This window comes from Trichoderma ghanense, assembly GCF_004382785.1.
Source record: "Trichoderma ghanense strain CCMA-1212 chromosome Unknown scaffold_18, whole genome shotgun sequence".
Taxonomy (NCBI): domain Eukaryota; kingdom Fungi; phylum Ascomycota; class Sordariomycetes; order Hypocreales; family Hypocreaceae; genus Trichoderma; species Trichoderma ghanense.
In genome coordinates this window covers 355,295-374,597 of record NW_027395681.1, presented here as the reverse complement: position 1 = coordinate 374,597, position 19,303 = coordinate 355,295, and the positions used below count along the sequence as shown (strand labels likewise).

Below are 19,303 nucleotides of genomic sequence, written 5' to 3'. Positions count from 1 at the left end.
CGTGGCGTGAGGTCGCTCAGCCAGTAGCAAGATGCTCTCTATTGCCTCTTTTTTTTGTTTTTTTCTATTATTTATTAGTTCCCTCCCTCATTCATCTGGTGGTGTGAAGGAGTCGAAGCCCGGTTTGTTTTTTTTTTTTCCCCGTCTGTTTTGGTTTCCCCCAAGGGAAACGAGAGCTGACGGAACTGCGAGCAACTAGCATGGACAGCTTTAGCATCGCTCGCTCACGCCCCCCAGTCGACCCGACCCGCTCCGTGGACAGGCGGTGGCTGGGCGACGGCTCGACGCTGGCAGAGGAGAACCGAAAGGCGATTCAAACGTCCAGGTGCAACGTCCAGCACAAAGATGGTGGCCGGGGGCCAGGCTGGTCGGTGTGGCTGACGGCTCGGCCCAATCAGGCGGCGGCGCCATGGGGTTTTAGCGGCCTTCTTCAGCTGGCCAGCAGCCAGACAAGCGGATCACAGGAGCTGGGGGTCGACAGAAAAAAGGGGGCACATCGGGTTTGTTGAAGGATGAGGTGAACTGCTATCGAGATGCGATCAGTACTGGTAGGAGATCTGGCGGCAAGACACAAACGTAGCCGGGGTAAGCTGCCGAGCTGAGTTTAGCCACGTACGTAGCGAGAATCTCGTCCTACCTGCGGCAGTATGTCCAATTCGACACTCGATAATCAACAAACAAACAGGAAACAATTGTCAGGTAATGTCGAATCAATCTCAACCACCCAAAGTTCGACTTTTACACCCAAAACGGAGCAGAAGCGCGAAGGTGCAGCAACCGGGTGGCGCCAAGTGGGTTCCGAGCTTTCAACGTGCGGTGCACATGCTTCCGTGTGCTGGAGTACCTCGCCCGCAATATCTGAGCGGCGGGTACATACCACAGCTTGAGCATTCCAGCACCACGCACCTCCTGTGGGGCTCATTCAGAAGCGTGTCAATGCTCTCTGCACTTGTGCCTAGTACCTTCTTCGTTACAGTACCTTAGGTAGACTACCTACCTACCTACCTAGGTACTTGTTCGTACCCTATCGTCGTGTCTCATACGAGAACTTCCACTCTTCATTTCATCATCATCGTCAGCAGCACTTCAAGCTCCAATTACTGCCTCCCAGCATCTGCCCTCACACACAAACCGCCATCCCGCATCCATTGGCTGTCACTGCCTCAAACGTCGCACATCTACTGCGCTGGCGGATCCTCTCCCTCTATCCATCTCGCCATCCCTCCCTGTCTATTCTGTCCTCATACATGTCCCGTCTGCATCTCCCCTCCCTCTTCCCCGGCTTCGCCAATCAGACGCCTAACAGCCGCCCGTTTCGAGACCCTCGGGCGCTACAGGGGCCAGTTGGGCGACGAAGTAACACAAAGTACATGCACCACCCATCTGTCTCACGCTTCCGGGTTCTTGTCTGGCCATGGCAAAATCGTGCATGTACAACCACGACGACGACCTGCGCCGTCATTGGCTTCTAAGGCAGATTAGCATTGACGGCTATCCCTCTCTTCGCCGCTCCGAAACCCCGCTTCTCTGCCAGTTGGCACTACGACCTTGTGTCATCTTTCTGGTGTCTCTCTTGTGTGTGTGTCTGTGTCTGTGTATCGCCAGATCGGGATGTCGCCAAAGCAGGGCGACAAAATAAGGGAGACGGGTCACGCTGTCGACTTACACTTACTTACCCTGCATAAGACATCGTGCCTCCAAATCGGCCAAGGATCTCATGGCAATGCGAGTGCTGCAAAAGTAGGTATCTACATACATACGGGCGTACCTTACCTACATGTAGGTTGTGATCGTTGTGTGTGACGATGCCGCCAATTAACGTCGAATGCGGGTAGTATCATTTTGTCTCACATCATGCCATTCTCACAGAGCAATCACCCAGCTCTCCTCGGTCTCACCCGCCACCATCATCGTGAGACCTTGTCTCATCAGAACCCTAATGGACGTACTCATGTACAAAGCACAAGAAGCTCACGTGTCCCTTGGAAGAAGATACCAGAAAAAGACAAGAAAAGAGAAAACAGCGCAAAAGGGACACCGTGCCTCTCATCCTGCAGCCTGCAAGCCACGAGCCCTTGTTTGTCTTCATGTATGCATGCCCAAGGCCTGACTCGACTGTCTCCAGCACCCGCATGCTTCCAACCGCACTCCACCGACAAAAGTGACCATACTGCTGTGTACAGTCATACCTCATCGAGATGATCATGCTGTCTTATTTTCTACCTGTTTTCCATCTGGCAATATATAGATATTACCTCTTCAGAGAAAGAATTATTGTTGTTCACGCGCAGGTGCATCAGCCTCATCTTCAAGCAGCTGTCGTTGAGGGATACGCACTCTAATTATCCTAACAATCACACTGCGCAGGTGACGTCTTGAATCGCCTCGTCCGTGCTGAACTAAGCAACCAATCTCAGTTTATTTTGAGCAGATATCAAACTATAAGACTTATAGTACCGCTTGCTAAAGACTTCATATTAACCCTCACAGCTACTTCGCGTACAACGGGCCTTTTCCTCAAGCTCGCAACAGCCAAGTCCACCTCTTTTCATGATTTTCAATCCTTTGTAAGTGAACCATCTACCTCTGCCACGATACCTTTCCAACTCCTCAGTTCCTCTTTATTTCCCCATCACGCCGCTCTCCTGACACTCCAAGCTTCTTGACATCACACAGCCTTCATCCAGCTTCACCTCCCCTACTTAGTAGCCCGGCAGCACCTTTGTCCTCACATGCAACCCATTCGCCGGCCTCGCCGTCACGCCACCCTTGATATCAACCTTGTCAAGATCCTTCTCCTCCTCATTCACAAGCTCAAACTCGAACCGCCCAACCCACGCCGCCAAAAGACAGGCAAACTCCGCCTTGGCAAAGCTCGCCCCGATGCAGCTGCGCGGCCCGTGGAGGAACGTCATAAAGGCGTAGTTGCTCTCCGCGCCGCCGCTCGCAGCCTTGCGGTTGCTCTCGTCGGAGAGCCCGTCGGCCGAGATCCAGCGGTCCGGGTTGAACTCGCCCGCGTCCGGGCCCCAGAGCTTGGGGTCCACGTTGTTGGCAAAGGGCGACAGGGAGATGCGGACGCCCTTTGGCACGCGGACGCCCTGGATGGTGGTGTCGTGGGCAGTCTCCCGCACCGTCATCGGGACCGGGCTAAAGTACCGCAGGACCTCGTTGCAGACCGCGTTGAGATACGGCATGCGGTCAATGTCCAGGCTCGTGATGGTGGTGCCGACGTCGTCCGTGGAGGGCAGCCTCTCGCGGACCTCGTTGCGCAGCCGCGTCTGCAGCTCGGGCGAGCGGCAGAGGAAGTAGATGGCCCAGGTCAGCGCCGTGGCCGTCGTCTCGTGGCCGGCGGCCAGGAACGTCATGAGCTGGTCCACCAGGTTCTCGTCGGTAAACTGGCCGCTCTCGATCGCAACGGAGAGAATGTCCACGTCGGTGCGCTCCTTGTTGGCCATCATCTTGTGCTTCTTCTCCCGGATCAGATCCCGGCAGACGGCCCTGATGGTTTGGGCCGCCTTGTCGACCTCCTTGTTCAGCTTCAGCGGCAGTTGGTAGAGCACCCATGTGGGCACGAACGTTGCCAGGAGCATCATGACCTTGGACGGCGGCTTCGGCTTGAAGAGAAACTGGTACGTCTGGACGAGGTCGTTGTGCTCGTCCTGGATGGCTTTGAAGTCCCTGCCCAAGCCCGCGACGCCGATGATATCGAGCGTTACCCTCGATGCCCACTCGCTGATTTCGACTTCCGCCTCGCCGCGGGTGCCGCACTCCTGCGTCATGGCCTGGACCACCTCGCGCGCCTTGTCCCAGAAGACGGGATATAGGTCTTTGATGTGTCGGAATGCAAAAGCCGGCATCAAGTTGCGCCGCTGACGCTTGTGTTCATCCCCCTCGGCGACCAGCACGCCGTAGCCCAGAATGCGGCCGAGGAAGGTTTTGACGTTCTCGGGCTTCTGGAAAGAGTAGCTGTTTGTGGTGAGCACCTCGCCCAGAGCCTTTGGAGAGGTGACAAGCAGACGCTCGCGGTTGAAGAACCAGTAGTAGCGTATGAGGCCATCGTTGGGAATGGTGAGGGCCCTGTTGTCGACAGTCGGCGCGGTCAGCCGTGGGTTCGTCCCTCATCGCCCATTGTACGGCGTACATGTCGATCGATAGATGGGTATGTAGAAGAACTTACCACTCTCTCATCGGCGCGCCAGGCTTATCAGACAGAATCTTCAATCCGTGGCCCATCAGCCAGTGACTGTTCGGTGCCGTGGGCAGATGTCGCAGGGGCGAGAACCACTTGGGATACACAAGCACGTCATAAATCCCGTAGAGCACCATCTGCGTCAGGAGCAGAACCGCCGCCGCTTGGAGAAACGAGGCTCTGGTCCAGGCATCTTGTGTCGCGTACGTCCATCCCGCGCCGCCGGCAAGGGCCGAGACGAGCATCGCCTTGAAAGACATGGCCCCTAGACGCCCGTTCGCATGCGCCGTCGAAGCGTCGCCACCGGACCTATTCGTTGTGTAATGGCTGATGATAACAACCAATCCCGCAACAGTCTTGCAGGTTTCCAATGAAAAGGGGACAGAGAGAGCGATAAAGGCTGAAGCAGAAGAAAGAATCGGAGACGGATAAGAAGTCAGGATAATCCAGGAATACGAAGGCAGATGCAGAGAGAAGGAGGTCCAGCTACAATCAGCGGACCGTTGCCGTGCTCAGCCTCTTTGCTCTTCTCCAAACCCGAAAACGCAAGAGGTCGGAGATCAATCATGCGAGGTTTGAATGAAACCCAGACGTTCGGTTTTGCCTCCCCGAATCGGCTAGAGTCTTGCCCTCTGATGTAATTAGGACTGGGGTTTCGGCGGTTCTAATGAGTTCAAGCGTCGTTATCCTGGAGACTCTAGTAAGATGGAAAATAAAGGTGAAAAGAGGCAGAGATGGACCAAACTATTTATATGGGCATACAAAGTACGGAATTCAGAGGCAAAGACTCATTGACGACAATCAAAGATATGAAACGAGAACGCGCAATCCCCTTCCTTCCCCCCCTCAACCCCCGTCCCCCTCGCCCACCAAGCCGGAAGGCCTTCTGTGTGGTTTTAAGCACGAATGCCGTCTCCGAGCGCGAGGAGCGGAGTTCGCGAAACCAAAAGGAAGAAAAAAGTTGGAGCTCGGGAATGATTCACTAATCCCCCCCCCCCCAAACCACATACAGTAGGTAGCCAATCCTAGGTACTAAAGACACAGTAGCTTCAGCAGAAACACGCAAGCTCTCATTCGCAGAGGCCGAGAGGGGGCCACGTTCTCACCACCGGGATTCCGGCAACCTTCTCACCGTTCGACGGTTTCAACCTTCTTTTTCAGCTTCTTCTAGGTTCTTACAATACGAAAGTGCTGGAGCCTCACGCTACTCTGCAGTTCCAACAAACTCGTAGTGCTTCCCATGACAGCGGAATGCAGAAGGCCCAGCTGCTCTGCTGACTTAGAGCGCTCTCGATGAATTGAGATCTCGATAGTAGCTGAGCAAAGGTGCAATGGTCCCTAATATGACGCCGTCAACCACCCGAATCGAAGTCCGTGAATATATGACGACTTCACTTTACGCATCCGCCTTTTCTTCTCCATAGCTTCAACCAGTAGCTCATGATATCTACAGTAGTTTAAGGCGGACTTGAATCACAAAGTGTCCTCAGCACTTATACAGGCACTCCTCTCGCATCGTTCCGCAACCGCCTCACCATCAAAGACCATCACACCTCGTACACACTTACATACCTAACCTACATTGCCAGCGCCAAACTCCGCACACGCAACGAATACGCCCTTCTCCAACTCGCAAAATTCCAATCAAAGCCAAACCTTTCCGCCGCGTCTAAGAGAGCCGACTCCTCCCATAACGAAACAATCAAGAAGAAAGCCAGTTCCGTCATTCCGTCGGCCGCAATCGTCCCGCCGGGACCGGCTTTCAATCGACTTTCGCCCCTCTCCGTCTCCGTTCCCACCCATTTTGAGGAGTTTCCGGTCTCCCTCGTTTGTGCACAAGCACGCCCGACTCGAATGGATTGCTAGAATGTATTCTGGGTATTTTCTGAGATGCATACACAAGCCCATTGATATATTATAGGGGCCGAGAGCTGATACGTGACCATAAGGTATCACAGAGTGTTCTGGCAAATTGAACAAAAGCCACATAGGCTGAACGAGTATTATATGCAGTCCATCAGGGTCGCCACGCTTGACTGAGGGTGTCCCAACGCTAACAGTTACTACGGCTTCTAGTTACCTGAAGCTGTCTTACTTAGAAGTGCTATATGTGATGCTCACTTCATCCACTGTCTTCACGCGTACGCTTGATCACCTGCGCTGAATAGATCAATCATGCAATACCAACCAACATTGTTAGGCTTCTACCTATCCCAGCGTACCAAGTAGTACTAGCCGACTTATCGCTGAACTCGCTCGCTCGACCAGGAAAGGGAAAGACAGGGGAACAAAGGAACAAGAAATGATAGTCCAAGAAGATATGGCAAGCGATGACTGGCCATTGTATACTCTCTAGTGCGTGCTTGTCGGCTGGTAGCAACCGGCCTATTACCACCACCACTTCCTTGAGCGTGGGAGAGAGCCACCTCTCACCACGGCCTCAGTCGATTCGAAGACGCCGACCCCGGCGATTGCGTATGATCCCCATACTCAGCACCTGTATTGCCTTGGGCATCTGCTAGCGTTCTGGACCTGTCGCTGTCTTCAGGACTCATACTCGAAACCATCGTCCTTGCTTGGGCTAGGCTATCTGGTCGCAAGGGCTGCAATGGTGACCGTATTGGGCTTGTCGGACCGCCGTCTGCATTCCCTGCACCCGGCACAAGACTGAAGCGTGGAAATCTTGGTCTGCGCTGCCGAGGAGATTCTCTATCTTGGCTGGGCGGAGGGTGCGCGCCTCGCTGCGGCGATGCTCTAGGCAGCCACTGAGGGTACCTCGCAGCGTCCCGCAGGGAGTTACGCGTCGGCCAATTCGTGGAATTTGACGAACCTGGTGCCCAAACGTTGCTAGAAGGGGGGTCGGAGTCTCTGCTGGCATGGGGAGCATCGCTTTCCCGCTGGGAGGGCTCTCGAGCTTCAACCATGTCGTCGTCCTGCTCCAAGTTGGCAATCAGATTCAGATAGACTTCCTCCGTCATTCTGTGATAGGACGGTTAACCAATATTCCATGAAGATCGACGTTTTCAGGCAGAGAAAAATGAGAAAGAGGCAGAAAAAGAAAAGAAGAAATGACGCCAAGGTTCAACTAACCTGCTAGAAATCTGGCCATGTGCCCTCAGCATTGCCAAGAAAGTTTGGGCGGGAGTACGGCCGAGATAGTGCTTGGGATACAATTCCAAGTCCCTGCGGCAGTACGGACAACTTTCCGACTCCTCAAACCACCTGGAAATGCAATGGTCTCCAAATACATGCTTACAGCTTGGCAATCGCAAAGGTTCTTCGCACAACCCCTCGGGAGACTCTGTGCCGTAATCATTGTAACAAATGGCACAAGCTGTAGTTCTATTAGCTCTGAATCCGATAGGATGAAAAGCGTCTCCAACACTCACTCCTCTCGCCTTCGGGTAAGTCTGAAATCTCGACTTTCTTCAGGACGTAATGTGCGAATTTCCAAGCCATCTTTCGTGATATGCTCTCAGTGGTCTGCGTCTGTCGGGCGTTGGGCCTAGTGGTACTGTTCGCCGCGCCCTCATCCAGTACCTGATCCAGCAAATGGTCAACTGTAGCATTTGTAGCATTTTCCTCGGTCTCTCTGATCAAGTCTGATGGCGGGCGTGTGGTCAACGAACGCCGGGCTCTCGATTGAACCGCTCTCCGGTGCGCATGTGGCGCCAGCCCGGATGCATCGTATTGATGAGTTAAAGTTCCATCTGGCAACTAGTCAGTAGAAATACAAGCATGGCCTTTCGAACGCATTCTGTTGAAAGAGTCAAAGAAGACGGATAAGGATGGGGAACCTACAGAGAGTCGATGGCAGGGGAGGACGCGAGGCACGAGGATTGATTCCTGGTAAAGCAGTATAGCTAGAACGGCGGAACGAGGACGAGTTGGGGGTTTGCAGAGAAGTCGCTGAGTGCCCAACGACGTGGTCTGGATGAATGGCCAAGTGATGTGACGTATAGATGCCTTGAGGCGGCACATCCGACGACATTCCCAGGCCGCTCTGCCCTAACTCATTGTCTGCTGGTGCAACAGACGCTGGCGGTCCAAACCCGGACCTGGCTTGCCCGGGAGGCATGCCCCCATGGTTTGTTTGAATCGGACCTGGCATCTGCGAAAAGGAGTCGTTCCACGGTGCAGGGTGTGGCATGGGCACAGGGTGAGGGTACGGTAGGTAGCCTCGAGGTGTGGGATCGGGCAACGGAGGCCCGCTGGATAGGCCCATTTGATGAGGTGAATCGAGGTTTGGCGGGTACGGGCTGTACATGGAGTAAAGCGGAGGAACGGCAGTCTGGTTTGGCGGCCAATACATGGGTGGTACTGGTGCATGATGGCCAAGCTCGCGTCGCGGATCGGGTGGTGAGAATGTAGCATCATATAGAGAGGGATAGGGCGGCCGCCCATTGTTTGTTGGATCCATTGATGCAGTCGCGGCCTGTGCCAAACCCGGTCCCAGTCCGCGATTCTCTGACTATCGACGGCAGCCCGGCTGGCCAAGCTTGTCAGGCTCTCCGATACCAGGGGCAAAGCTTTATGCGCTGGATGTGGGATAAGGTAAAGATTTGAGCTGAGGTAATGTTTCGTAATGTCCAAAAACAACGAACGATACTGGCGATAATGAAGGAAGCGGTATGCAGATGCCGGCCTATCAGAGTCGTGGCATAGAGATATATTCGAGGAATAAGATATCCAATGAGAATCTGGCCCCGATCTTATGTGTCCCGAGATAGTGTAAGAGAGACTATGGCTCACGTTGCGGTTGTTTCATCAACCAGAGGGTCGAACACAAGCTCGCTGTCCAGAACCACGGACTGAAAGTCTCATTAATGTTTGCTCAAGACGACTGAGAGAAAGGCCCATCCAGGCTCGACTGGGGACCTTCCAGAGCTTGCCTTAAGAAATCCGAGACAAAAAAATGCCTGATAAATGAAGGAGCAAAAGGCAAGCTAGAGCACCCAAAGAGGACGGCACGGACAAGCGAAATATGAGAGATCCAGCACCGTGAAAAACCTGAAGGGGGGGGGGACTGCGCCTTGATATCACCCGTCCAGTAGGAGAGAGATATGCCTCGCAGACAGGTATGCTAGGTAAACGCAGGAATTGGTCGGCTTTGTTACAGCTGTGCCCAGTACCGACGGCATATGAAACGCAGTCTTTTTGCACAAAAGCCGAGATATCCTGTGGTGGCAGTATCTTGAATACGGAAGCTTCCTTCTAGAATCACCCGAAGATGCTCAGAAATTTGCACGTAGTGATTGAATTCGCTGCTTCCTCGTCCTAGGGCACGGATTGATGAGGTCAATAGGTGTATCCAAGGAGTATCGCCGCTTAACAGGAAGTGCTGCGAGCTGGACTAGGGCCACGCGAGAGGGAGAGACGATATCTTTGACCAGGACTTTTAGGTAGAGGCACCGGCTGCCGAATCGGCAGCTTATTGATCAATATTACCAGGTCCAAGGCAGTAAGACCGCGGCAGGCGCGGCAGCGCAGCTCGAGTGCTTGTCAGTGCGAAACCAAGAGCTCCTCAGGTGTGCCGAGGGCTGAGGGCGGCGGCGGCGGAGAGAGAAGGCGCGAGGGAGCCGGAGGCAAAGTGGACAAAAGCTGAACGGAAAGAAAGAGACCGAGGGAGGCGCGATCGAAGAGCAGGGAGAGGCGGAGGGCAGGAATTGAGGAAGGAGGAAAGAGCCGGAGTGAAAGAAAGAGCAAGAGCAAGAGCGTCTGAATGAGATCTGAGGTGGTGAGACCAGAGCAGAAGCAGCTGAGGCAGGAGCACAGGGGTACGACAGAAGAAGCAAGAGCAAGAGCAGGAGCAGGAGCAGGAGCAGGAGCAGAAGAGCAGAAGAGCAGAAGAGCGGAAGAGAGGGAGGAAGTTCAGCTGAGCTGGATCGGGCTGAGCCTAGCCGAGCAAGAGCAACAGTAAGGGCAAGAGCGACGGCACGATAAAAAGGGAAGAGAAAGAGAAAGAAAGCAAAAAAGCAAGAGAGAAAGAAAAGGAAGGAAAGATCCCGGGAGGAGAGGAGAGAAAGGAAAGAGGAGCCGTGACGACTAAGTACGGCAGGTCAAGCTTGGAGCTGGGCTGCACCGGACTGAACCTGGCAAGCACGCGTGATGGATGACAGGGAATGGAAGACGGACGGTCCAGAAAGGCGCCCAGTCATGAATCGCATGCTAAGGCATTGATTGATTGACTGACTGATCGATTGGCATGTCACGGCATTGGCATGGCCCTGGTGCGGAGGAAGAGGAGAGACGGGCATGGCATGGCATGGCATGGGCACTTGCGTCAAGCCATCACCAGTCAGGCCGTCCCGGTTGGCCCTGCATCGCGCTCCAGTCCGGCTCCAACTCGGCTGCCAGACGGGAAATGCATTGGACGGCCAGATCATCGGCAAAAAGGTGGCGGATGGGCGACGGCGCCAGCGGGCAGGTTGGCGAGTCGGCGAGGGAGGCAAGGAGCTGGAGGGCACCACAGCCGCAAACAAGCTGGCATTCTCGCTCGGCGCTCTAACCAACAGCACAGCGCTCGTCAGTGATTCACCTCGCCCGCCATGGATCAGTTGGGTTGCAAATGCGCGGTGCATGCCGAGCCCGTGTTTGCAAAAAGGCCTTGGACGACAAATACGGCCCTTTGCATGCATCACCTTTTGGCGCGGGGCGCAGAAAATGCACCGCCTGTGGACCTCCATCACTCATGCCAGCCAGCCAGCCATGATGAGAATCATGGCAGCAAAAGCGAGTGGAAGCGAAAACCCAGTTCGGCTGCGGGCTGGGAAGCCTTGGAAACCATGCAGCCCGACGCAAGCGTGCAAAGGCAACTTGGGCTTCTCACCTGATAAGCTGCGTGGCTACATGTTATGCCTAACGCCTAGCCCGTGGAGCCAGCCAACCTTCCAACCTTCGGACAATCAGACTTGAGTGCAAAGTCCTCGGAGGCTTCAGTCTTTCAGAGTCCCCAAATCCCTTGATCAACGGTATAACCTCATACCCAGCCCGCTGCCCTGCAGCCACCAAGTCTAGGCGTCACAGAAACAAGCACAGGAGGCCAAGAAAGGGCTCAAGGAATCCCATTCACTCATGTGCGTGGTCATCACATGAGTCGTCTCTGCCCGAGGGGGCCTGTAGGAAATGAAATGGCGCCAGCCAGAGTAAGGGACTGGCGATCAATCAGCTCGAAACAGTCAGAAAACCCCGTCAGCTACGGACCTCGTGATTGGGGTTCCAACATTGCGTGTGTCGCACCGTGCTCACGCCTCCTGCTTTTGTGTGGCAGCCAGTCGGATTCAAGCTCAGACCAGGTCGGCGCCTTTTTTTTTTTTTTTTTTTTTTTTTTTTTCGCGGTGAGGCGAGGTGTCGAGCTGGTTAGCATTGACCATATATGACGGACCAGTTCTTCCTCTTCCTTTTCTCGCTCTCCAAAATACTAATTCGCAACAAAAGCGCAGTCCATCATACGAGCGCTATGACGATGATGGGGCCAACGTCTCGGAGCCACGCATCGGGCCAGCGCCGGAGGACCTGTCCGAATCTCCGGAGACCTTCCCGATCCGGTCTTGTTGCAAGCATCTACACTGCTATTACTGGGTAGTAACTCACTACATATATCACTCCTACATCTGGCCTCTATGCACCGGCTCATACTCGAAGCTCCCTTTGCTGGCTGCCTTCGCTTTTCAAAAAGCCTCCTGCAGGCCTTCTTGTTCTTTCCCAAGCATCCGCACTACTGTCGATGCAGCCACTGGGGGTGTCTCCATCATGGCCGTGAGGGGTAAGACGGGCGACGTACGAAGTAAGGATGATGCTTCGTATGGAACCTCGAGGGGCTACACTATGCTCTGTGGCGAGGCACCTTGGTTCTTCGAAATCCAGCCCCTCGCTGGTTAGTACGGACCGGGGACTACTTTCGCCAAAGCACTGGAATCGATTCTCTAACCATTACGCGACACGGCGGAGGTTTAGGTCGAGCACCAACAACGCCGTTTTCGGCTCTTGCTTCAATCTACAAACTATACGCACGACTCGTTTAGAGCCCGAACGTCATTTCTCGGGCTGCTTTACTACCAGTCGTCTCCTCAAGCAAGGGAACATCAGCCGCATGCCTGAATACGCCGGAGCTCAGCACAGCAACCATGACGAGCCAATTATTTCACTTCGCCGCCTCCATGAATGGCTCATCGACTTCCACAATTTTCCTTCCCATGCGGCCAGCCGTCTGACCTGTCGCCCGCTTCATCTGGCGCCCGTCCTCGCACTTCGCTTGGTTCTGCTTTCTTGGTTCCGTGATGGTGTGTCTCAGTCCTCCCCCCTAATAAGCCCGCGGAGCATATGCTGCTTTCACTACGGAGTGCTACCTGTACTACGGACGACTTACATTGGAGGGATGGGAGGCGTGGCAGGGACAGATAACGAGGATGATTTCGGCCTGTTGATCGACTTCCCATTTTTTCCATCTCGGCCGTGACTCTCCATACCCGGCCCTGTCTTCGCCCAACCCGAAACTAGAAACCTGAATCTCAAGTTCCCCGCCGCCGCAAATGGTCTCAAACCCAAGCGGCTGCTGCGGTAATGTAAGATTTTCCCTTCGCTTCATCCCGTTCTTTTCGTCTTTCTTGCAAGCCCTTCCCCAACACTTGCAGCAAGATTGACCACACATTGACATCACCGAAGCCGGCAGGCATTCTCTCCAGAAGACTTTCAAAGCGGAACCTCCGCCTTGGCTGCCTTTTCTATCTAATTCGCGCAAGATTGCTCGGCTTATTATATTTGACTTTTGGATGCTGCCCGACGTTGTCATGCCTTCGGATGATATCCAACAGCCCAGCCCTCTGGGGTATGACTGTCGAATCACAGCCGAGCACTAGTAGATGCCTGTTCACCTTTAGCATTTTCGTGCTGGCTACATAATTTGCCTATTGACGACGCCTCTCTTCGAACAGGTGGTACTTGGCACAAAAAAGTGCACGCCGTTTATTGACTGCTACTTCTTTTAGACCGGTTCGATCTAACTACCTATTTACCATGATGAAAACGTCAAGGGGCTAGCTCGTATTTGTCCTTTTCACTGAACCTGCCCAACGAAGGCAACTGTGGGCGTTGGGTTTGAAATTGACCTGACATCGTGCGCCGCTTTGATTTTTTTCCCAATACGGAGGGTCTTCTCCGTAGGGAGCGCTTTCAACTCAAGTCCAATTTCCTAGGCAACCTATCTTCATACTCATCCTCTTTCGTCTGTTTAAACGGACGTCGTCTTTGCATCGTCGCCCTCGTATCCATTAGTATCGTTGGGTTAACGATAGCATGGCCGAGGCTACCGATGATGCCGGCCGTTGAAAACCTGGTGTTGGAAGGTTTGCCGCTGTGGATAAAGTGTTATCATTTAATGGAAACGTACACGGGCGCATCCATCTCCAACCGAAGCGCCGAGACCAAGGATGCGAGAATTAAAAAAAAGAAGAAAAAAAAAAGAAAAAAAAACCAACCGAATCCCGCCACCCAAATGTCGCAGCATGACTGCAGCTAGTCTCAGTCCCTCCCTTGGATCGATGGGCTGGGAGCCTCTCTCTTGGCTCGATTTGCAGGCATCAATCGTTTGGATCGAGCCCTCCCTTCCCACTCCGTTAACACGCCGCATAGGCCTGCCCTCTGATTTCCTCGTGGAGACGCTTTTGCTCGCATGTGAAACAGATTGCAGCGATCATGACGACGGTAAGGATGGTGATGATGGTGATGACTGCATTTCCGGACAGCTCCCTTGAATGTGTGTGAGAGGACGACCGTTTCCCTCACCGACCTTGCGGCAGCGACTGCGGTTGGGACAGCGCAGCGTTGCCCATCTTTGCTTTTCCCCTCAAGCCGAGGCAGAGATCAACAGCGATTCACTTCTTTACGAGCCGGTATTTTCCTCCCACAAGCTCCAGCTCGCCCTCTGTAATCTTCTCGCCGAGAAATTCCTGCAATTCCTCATTGCTCCAGGGACACCCATCGGCGATGAGCATCTTCATCATCATGGCAATCTGCCCGAGGGGCATCGCCGGGCTCGAATTCGTCAGCATGCCGACGATAAACTGCCAGTACATGGTCCTCTGCTCCCTCTCCTTTGCACCCATGTTTTTGGGCTTCTTCGGCGACGGCTGCTCCTTTTCCGTGTCGCCGCCCGTTGCGACTTGGTCCTCCATCACGTCCTTGTCGCCCAGTTCGCTGTCGAGCGTCTCCAGCACCACGTACGTCTTGTTGCCGACATCGCGCAAGACTCGCTGAGCTACCCAGAACTTGAGGGCGCTCTCCAAGAGATCCTCGTCCATCATGAGCTTCTCCCATAGTTCGTTGAAGCTTCGTTGGACCGGGCCAGATGTCCCTGATTCATCGCCGCCATCGTGGAATTCGTAAATGACAGCCGCCTCGTACGTTTTGCACTCTAGGTCGATAGAGCGGTCCTCAAGGTCCAGCTTGACCGTTGCCGATCCCAGATGATCTAGCCAGTTGAGTTTTCGCGAGGACTTGAGCTGCTCAAACCCGGCTTCGTACTTCTTCTGAACTTGAGCTACCGGTAAAGGCACGGTGAACGGGTCTTTGGGCAGACTGGGCCAGAACAGCCGTGACAGGATCTTGGAATGATACGAGAGCGAGTTTGCCTCCAATGCGCCATCGTTCCTCAAGTTCCGACGAAGGACCGTGTCCACGCGTTTGGAGTCCACAATGTCCCGTATCATCACATCGCAGTTCTGAAGAGCAGCTTCTCCAAATCGCTTCTTCAGCAGGCCGAGGACCTTAATCTCCTGCTGGAAGCTGGCCTGCTTGGAGAGCAGCCGTTCTGCGACAATGGACTGAAATTCCTTGATGAAGACGTCTTGTAAGCCAAGAGCGCTTATCAGCGTGCCTATGATGTCCTCATTCTTGGGCCGCTTGTAGTTGACACCCGCATCCACGGGATCCGGAACCCAACTCATGTCGTTCCAGCCAAGATCCTCCTCGTCGACGCGGCCCTGGTGCTGCTGGGACGTTTCGTTTAAAATGACTGCAAGCTCCACCAGTTTCCCGTCGTTGTCCTCGGCATTTGCAGTGTTTGGATTGGCCAGGAGTCCTGTAACGACAATGCCAATGGCATCATCCCTGTTCCACAGACATAGCTTCAGCGCAGGCACGACTCTGTCGAGTAGGACTTTGGAGTGATCCAGCGCATGGAATGTTCGAATCATGGATATGTAGGTCTGCAAAATGTCCAGCGTGGAGCGGCCGGGGTGTAACAGCCTCGCCTGGAGGGTGGCCGAGAAGGCATCCGTGAGCTGAAGGCGGCGCTGGGGCGTAGTCACCGAAGCTGCCAGGTCGTCCAGACCTCCCTTGCTGTCTGGCCAGTGTAGGACAATATCAAAGAGCTCGTGCATCCGCAGCGTCGCGAGCCGCCCGGTGGCCACCTCCCTCCACCGCTCAACATCGCTCCAGGCCACTTGGCCGCCAAGGCGGCTGAGGACTTCCACTGCCAACCGGCCATAGCGATTTTCAATCCAGTTACACAAGTGATTCAGGCAGAGAGGCCCCGTCGCCGCTCGAGACTTGCGACGGCCGTCAGATACCTTCCATACTCTACTATAGGAGTCCTGGATGAAGTCAAGCATGCAGGCATCCATCATCTCAGCAAACAGGACTTGAAACTTGTCGCCCCCCAGTCCTACCTGATGCAAGGATTCAAGGAGGCCGAGAAGTTCGCCCCGTGCCTTGGAAACGTCGGCTTCCCGGCTCCATCCCGGTCCAAGGCCACTATCGCGACTGGTCGAGCCCAGTATGGTCCGCAAACTATGGTGTAAGACATTGCGGATCACGGCTATCAACTCCGGGGTCCATGAGTTGCCAACAATGGCGTGTACGTCTCGCCTGAACTTGGCCGTGGCCGCTTCTGCTGACGTGTCATCGCGGAAGCCTCGAACAATGAGCATCAGCCCGTACAGATACTGTCTGTGGGCAGCCTCCAGGGTGCCAATGATGCTCAGGAGAACCTGAGAGTGGCCCCGTTGATGGCTGGAGGTGCATGCGGCGAGCAAAGGGAGCACCTGGTGGAGGAAATGCTGACGGACCTGTCGAGAATGCCACAGCAGTATGTCCTCAGTATGAGCGGCCTGCGGGGCCAGGGCAGCAGGATCCAGGACCAGGGCCAGAGAGTCGTAGAAAGTCACGTCGAGATCCTGCGACTCGGGGACCAAAGCACCAAAGGAATCCTCAACGGCCACGGAGGTGGGCAGCTGGATGCGTGAAGTGACTACGTGCCAGGCACGATCCCACCGCACCTGATCGCTCACACCGGGCGACGAAGACTGCTGCGTCGACTGGTTGCCACGCGTCCGCCGGCCAGTTGCAGACGCAGAGCCGTGGGCACTGCCAGCGCTGTGAATGGCAGCGTGCCTCCTGGGACGTGACGATGATGACGATGCTGATGACGATGCCGATGGCAAAGGCGCGCCCTGGCTCCGGATTGGCTCGCCGGCCTCGGCGAAGGCAGACGCCAGAGGAGCCGGCTGCGAGGCATCGGGCGGGAAGACAGAGCGAAAGACGTTTTGCTTGCGGGTGCGGACCCTGGCGGCCGTGGTGGTGATGGCCATTGCCGTTGCACCGTCAGCACGCGAGCGACACGTCCGATTCACGTGGCTGTTTGCTTGCTGGATGTCGAGCCCTGGGATGCAGAAAGGCGGCGCCTGGAAATTGCGGGCAGAGTCAGCAGACGAGGCTCAGATTGCCGCCGAAACCCTGCAGTCCATTGCCCTGCCAGAGCACTCGGAATGCTGGCTGGTGCTTCGCAGCAGGCTGGAATCTGGCAGCTCTTTCTCCGAGGCCGAGGCGAGGCTGTCCTGTCGCGGTTCGTCTGACCTAGTAGTTGGTGGTCATGAAGTACCAAGGCGAGTGGGGTGGATGAACCAGAAGAGAGCAACAGAAGAAGAAGCCCGTGCAAGGAGCAAGCGGCGCCTTTGCTTGGTGGGTAACTCAAGGCTTGTGATTGGCTGAGCGGTCCCAAGGTGGCCCTTTCCCGACTCGGCTCAGTACACAGTACCTAAGTAAATCGCACAACATCGCACTACAAGTCAAGTATACAGTACCTTGCCTGGGTACAGCTACCGGAGGCAGGCAGCCACCATGTCCAACCGGTCCAGGTACCTTAAGAGGTAAATGGCAGAACCTGGCAGAAGACGTCAATGCAGATTACACGAAATTCTGTATCGAGAGCAACAGACAGAGCCGGATCAGGCCATGTTTGCTCTCGTCCACCTCGACGCTACAGCGGGGGGGGGGGGNGGGGGGGGAGGGGGGGGGGGGGGGGAGCTCATACAAGTACATACATCAAGCAGAAGGGGGGGGCTTCAGGCATCCCGAGCGGCTCAGGCCCCCGTCTCTCGCTGCAGTAAGCGACATGCAGCGCTTAAATGCGCTAAGCGACGCGTCCCTAGACGCACCGGAGATACGGGCTGGTACAAGCACTTCGTGGAGCAACCCCCCTCAGAGGAGATGAGGGGAGAGGGGAAACCGACGGAGCTTGGAAGCCAGCCACCCGAGTTGGTGCATTTGCTGCCATGTCGATGGGCGCCAACTGGGCAGAGAGGAGAGTGAGAGAGAGACGAGAGATGAGTGCGGTATGGGATAGAGGGTGTAGTAGTAAAGCTGAGACAGGCAGGCAGAATAGGGGGGAGAAATCTCGACGCCGAGGACAGAAGAGAGGACAAAAATGGCGAATGCAGGCAGAACAAGGCAGCATCAACTGCGTACAGAGCACGAAGCTCACTGCCACCATATTACTAGCACGCGTGCTAGCCAACGCAAGCCCCTACCTAGTAGCACAGGCACCAATCCATAACCGAATCTCCTTGCATGACGATTGGACTGTACGGTACGGGAACGACCTGGCATTCGCGAGGATCCTTGCTTGTCCGATTTACCCACCTGGCTCTATCTCTGGTCACGATGGCCGTGCTCTGCCCGCGGGAAACACATCGCTTACCTGACTGTGCCCCGGCTAGTGCCACTATTCATCCGAGAAGATGGGATGGCTGCTCGGCTTATGAATGAGAAGGCCCTATTGCACAGCAAACACGGAACTACCCTCCGGTGATGAATAGGGGAGCGAGAGAGAGATACGTCTATGGTCAGAGAAGCGCCAGGTGCAAATATGGACCTCGTACCGAGCACACTGACTATGCATACGGTTTTCTAGTCTCGTAAGAGTTAGCAAGAATGGCAAAGGGTGTGAGAGCACGGCACGTTGCTTACCTTGTTTCGTTAAGAAGAAGCAAAAACAGGAAAAGAAAAGGAAAGAGAAGGCCTCTTGGGACACCACTGTGTGGCTACCGATTCTCAGCACCAACCTGTCTCCCTCGATGGGCATGCGTGGCAGCACTACCGTCTGAAGCATGAAAGTACGAAGTATATCTAGGGAGTACCAATGCGAGATATGCGAGGAAAGCTCGCCGTTCTGCCCCCGCTAGCACAGCAGCATACTGTACTTGGCAGTATTACTTCGTACTCGCACAAATATTCGACGCTGAGGAGGTGATATTCATTGCAACTTTCCGTACCTGTACAGCCACTTCACACACGCGGGGATGTCGACCTGATGCCATCCGGTTTTCGGGACAGTTTCGGCAGACGATCGGCCGGAGACATGAGGCCACTCGGGGCCGGGAGCCGCCCACCGCCAGCAGCTCTCTGGTGGCAGGTTGGGGCCCCCGTTCCAAGGCTCAGAGACAAGGAGACACACATACCCCGTGCAAGCGGCACAGCGGTACTGTACTTGTCCAAAAGTGCCTCCGAAGCCCATGACGGCTGCTGTGTAGCAGTGGCAAGCAGGGATAGGCCAGGTCAGGGTTTTGGTCGTGTCGTCCCGTGCGAAGATGCCAAGTACTGTGCACCGTACCTACGTGCTGGCTACCTAGTACGAGTACAGGCATGCCTCAGGAGGCTGGTACCTGGTGCACGCACGAGTGTTCAGTGACAGCACCTATCTCACGGCTCGCGGCTCGTGGTTCGCGCTCCAGTTTGAGGCCACCAACGGCAGCCCCAGTCGCGCGACAAGGCCAGCGAGAGCCGTAGTGCCTGATTGCGCATCCCCGGCTTGATCGACCAGGGAGGTGTAGGGGGGGG

At 55.0% G+C, this 19,303-nt stretch overlaps 4 protein-coding genes across 4 annotated transcripts; 1 reads left to right on the top strand and 3 right to left on the bottom strand.

Annotated features, from left to right (window-relative positions):
• Positions 1 to 200: 200 nt before the first annotated feature.
• Positions 201 to 509, top strand: CCMA1212_009752 (uncharacterized protein; the record flags this gene model as incomplete). The annotated part of the gene is made up of 1 exon (XM_073706822.1): positions 201 to 509. One exon carries the CDS (start codon positions 201 to 203, stop codon positions 507 to 509), a length of 309 nt encoding a protein of 102 aa, XP_073554764.1.
• A 2,193-nt stretch (positions 510 to 2,702) lies between these two features.
• Positions 2,703 to 4,449, bottom strand: CCMA1212_009751 (Cytochrome P450 72A15; the record flags this gene model as incomplete). Its single annotated transcript, XM_073706821.1, has 2 exons — positions 2,703 to 4,077; positions 4,178 to 4,449. The coding sequence occupies 2 exons, from the start codon at positions 4,447 to 4,449 to the stop codon at positions 2,703 to 2,705; spliced, it is 1,647 nt and encodes a 548-aa protein (XP_073554765.1).
• Positions 4,450 to 6,618: 2,169 nt separating this feature from the next.
• CCMA1212_009750 (uncharacterized protein) lies at positions 6,619 to 7,311 on the bottom strand (the record flags this gene model as incomplete). The annotated part of the gene is made up of 2 exons (XM_073706820.1): positions 6,619 to 7,168; positions 7,280 to 7,311. The coding sequence occupies 2 exons, from the start codon at positions 7,309 to 7,311 to the stop codon at positions 6,619 to 6,621; spliced, it is 582 nt and encodes a 193-aa protein (XP_073554806.1).
• Positions 7,312 to 14,061: 6,750 nt separating this feature from the next.
• Positions 14,062 to 16,776, bottom strand: CCMA1212_009749 (Anaphase-promoting complex subunit 2; the record flags this gene model as incomplete). The annotated part of the gene is made up of 1 exon (XM_073706819.1): positions 14,062 to 16,776. One exon carries the CDS (start codon positions 16,774 to 16,776, stop codon positions 14,062 to 14,064), a length of 2,715 nt encoding a protein of 904 aa, XP_073554688.1.
• Positions 16,777 to 19,303: the final 2,527 nt, after the last annotated feature.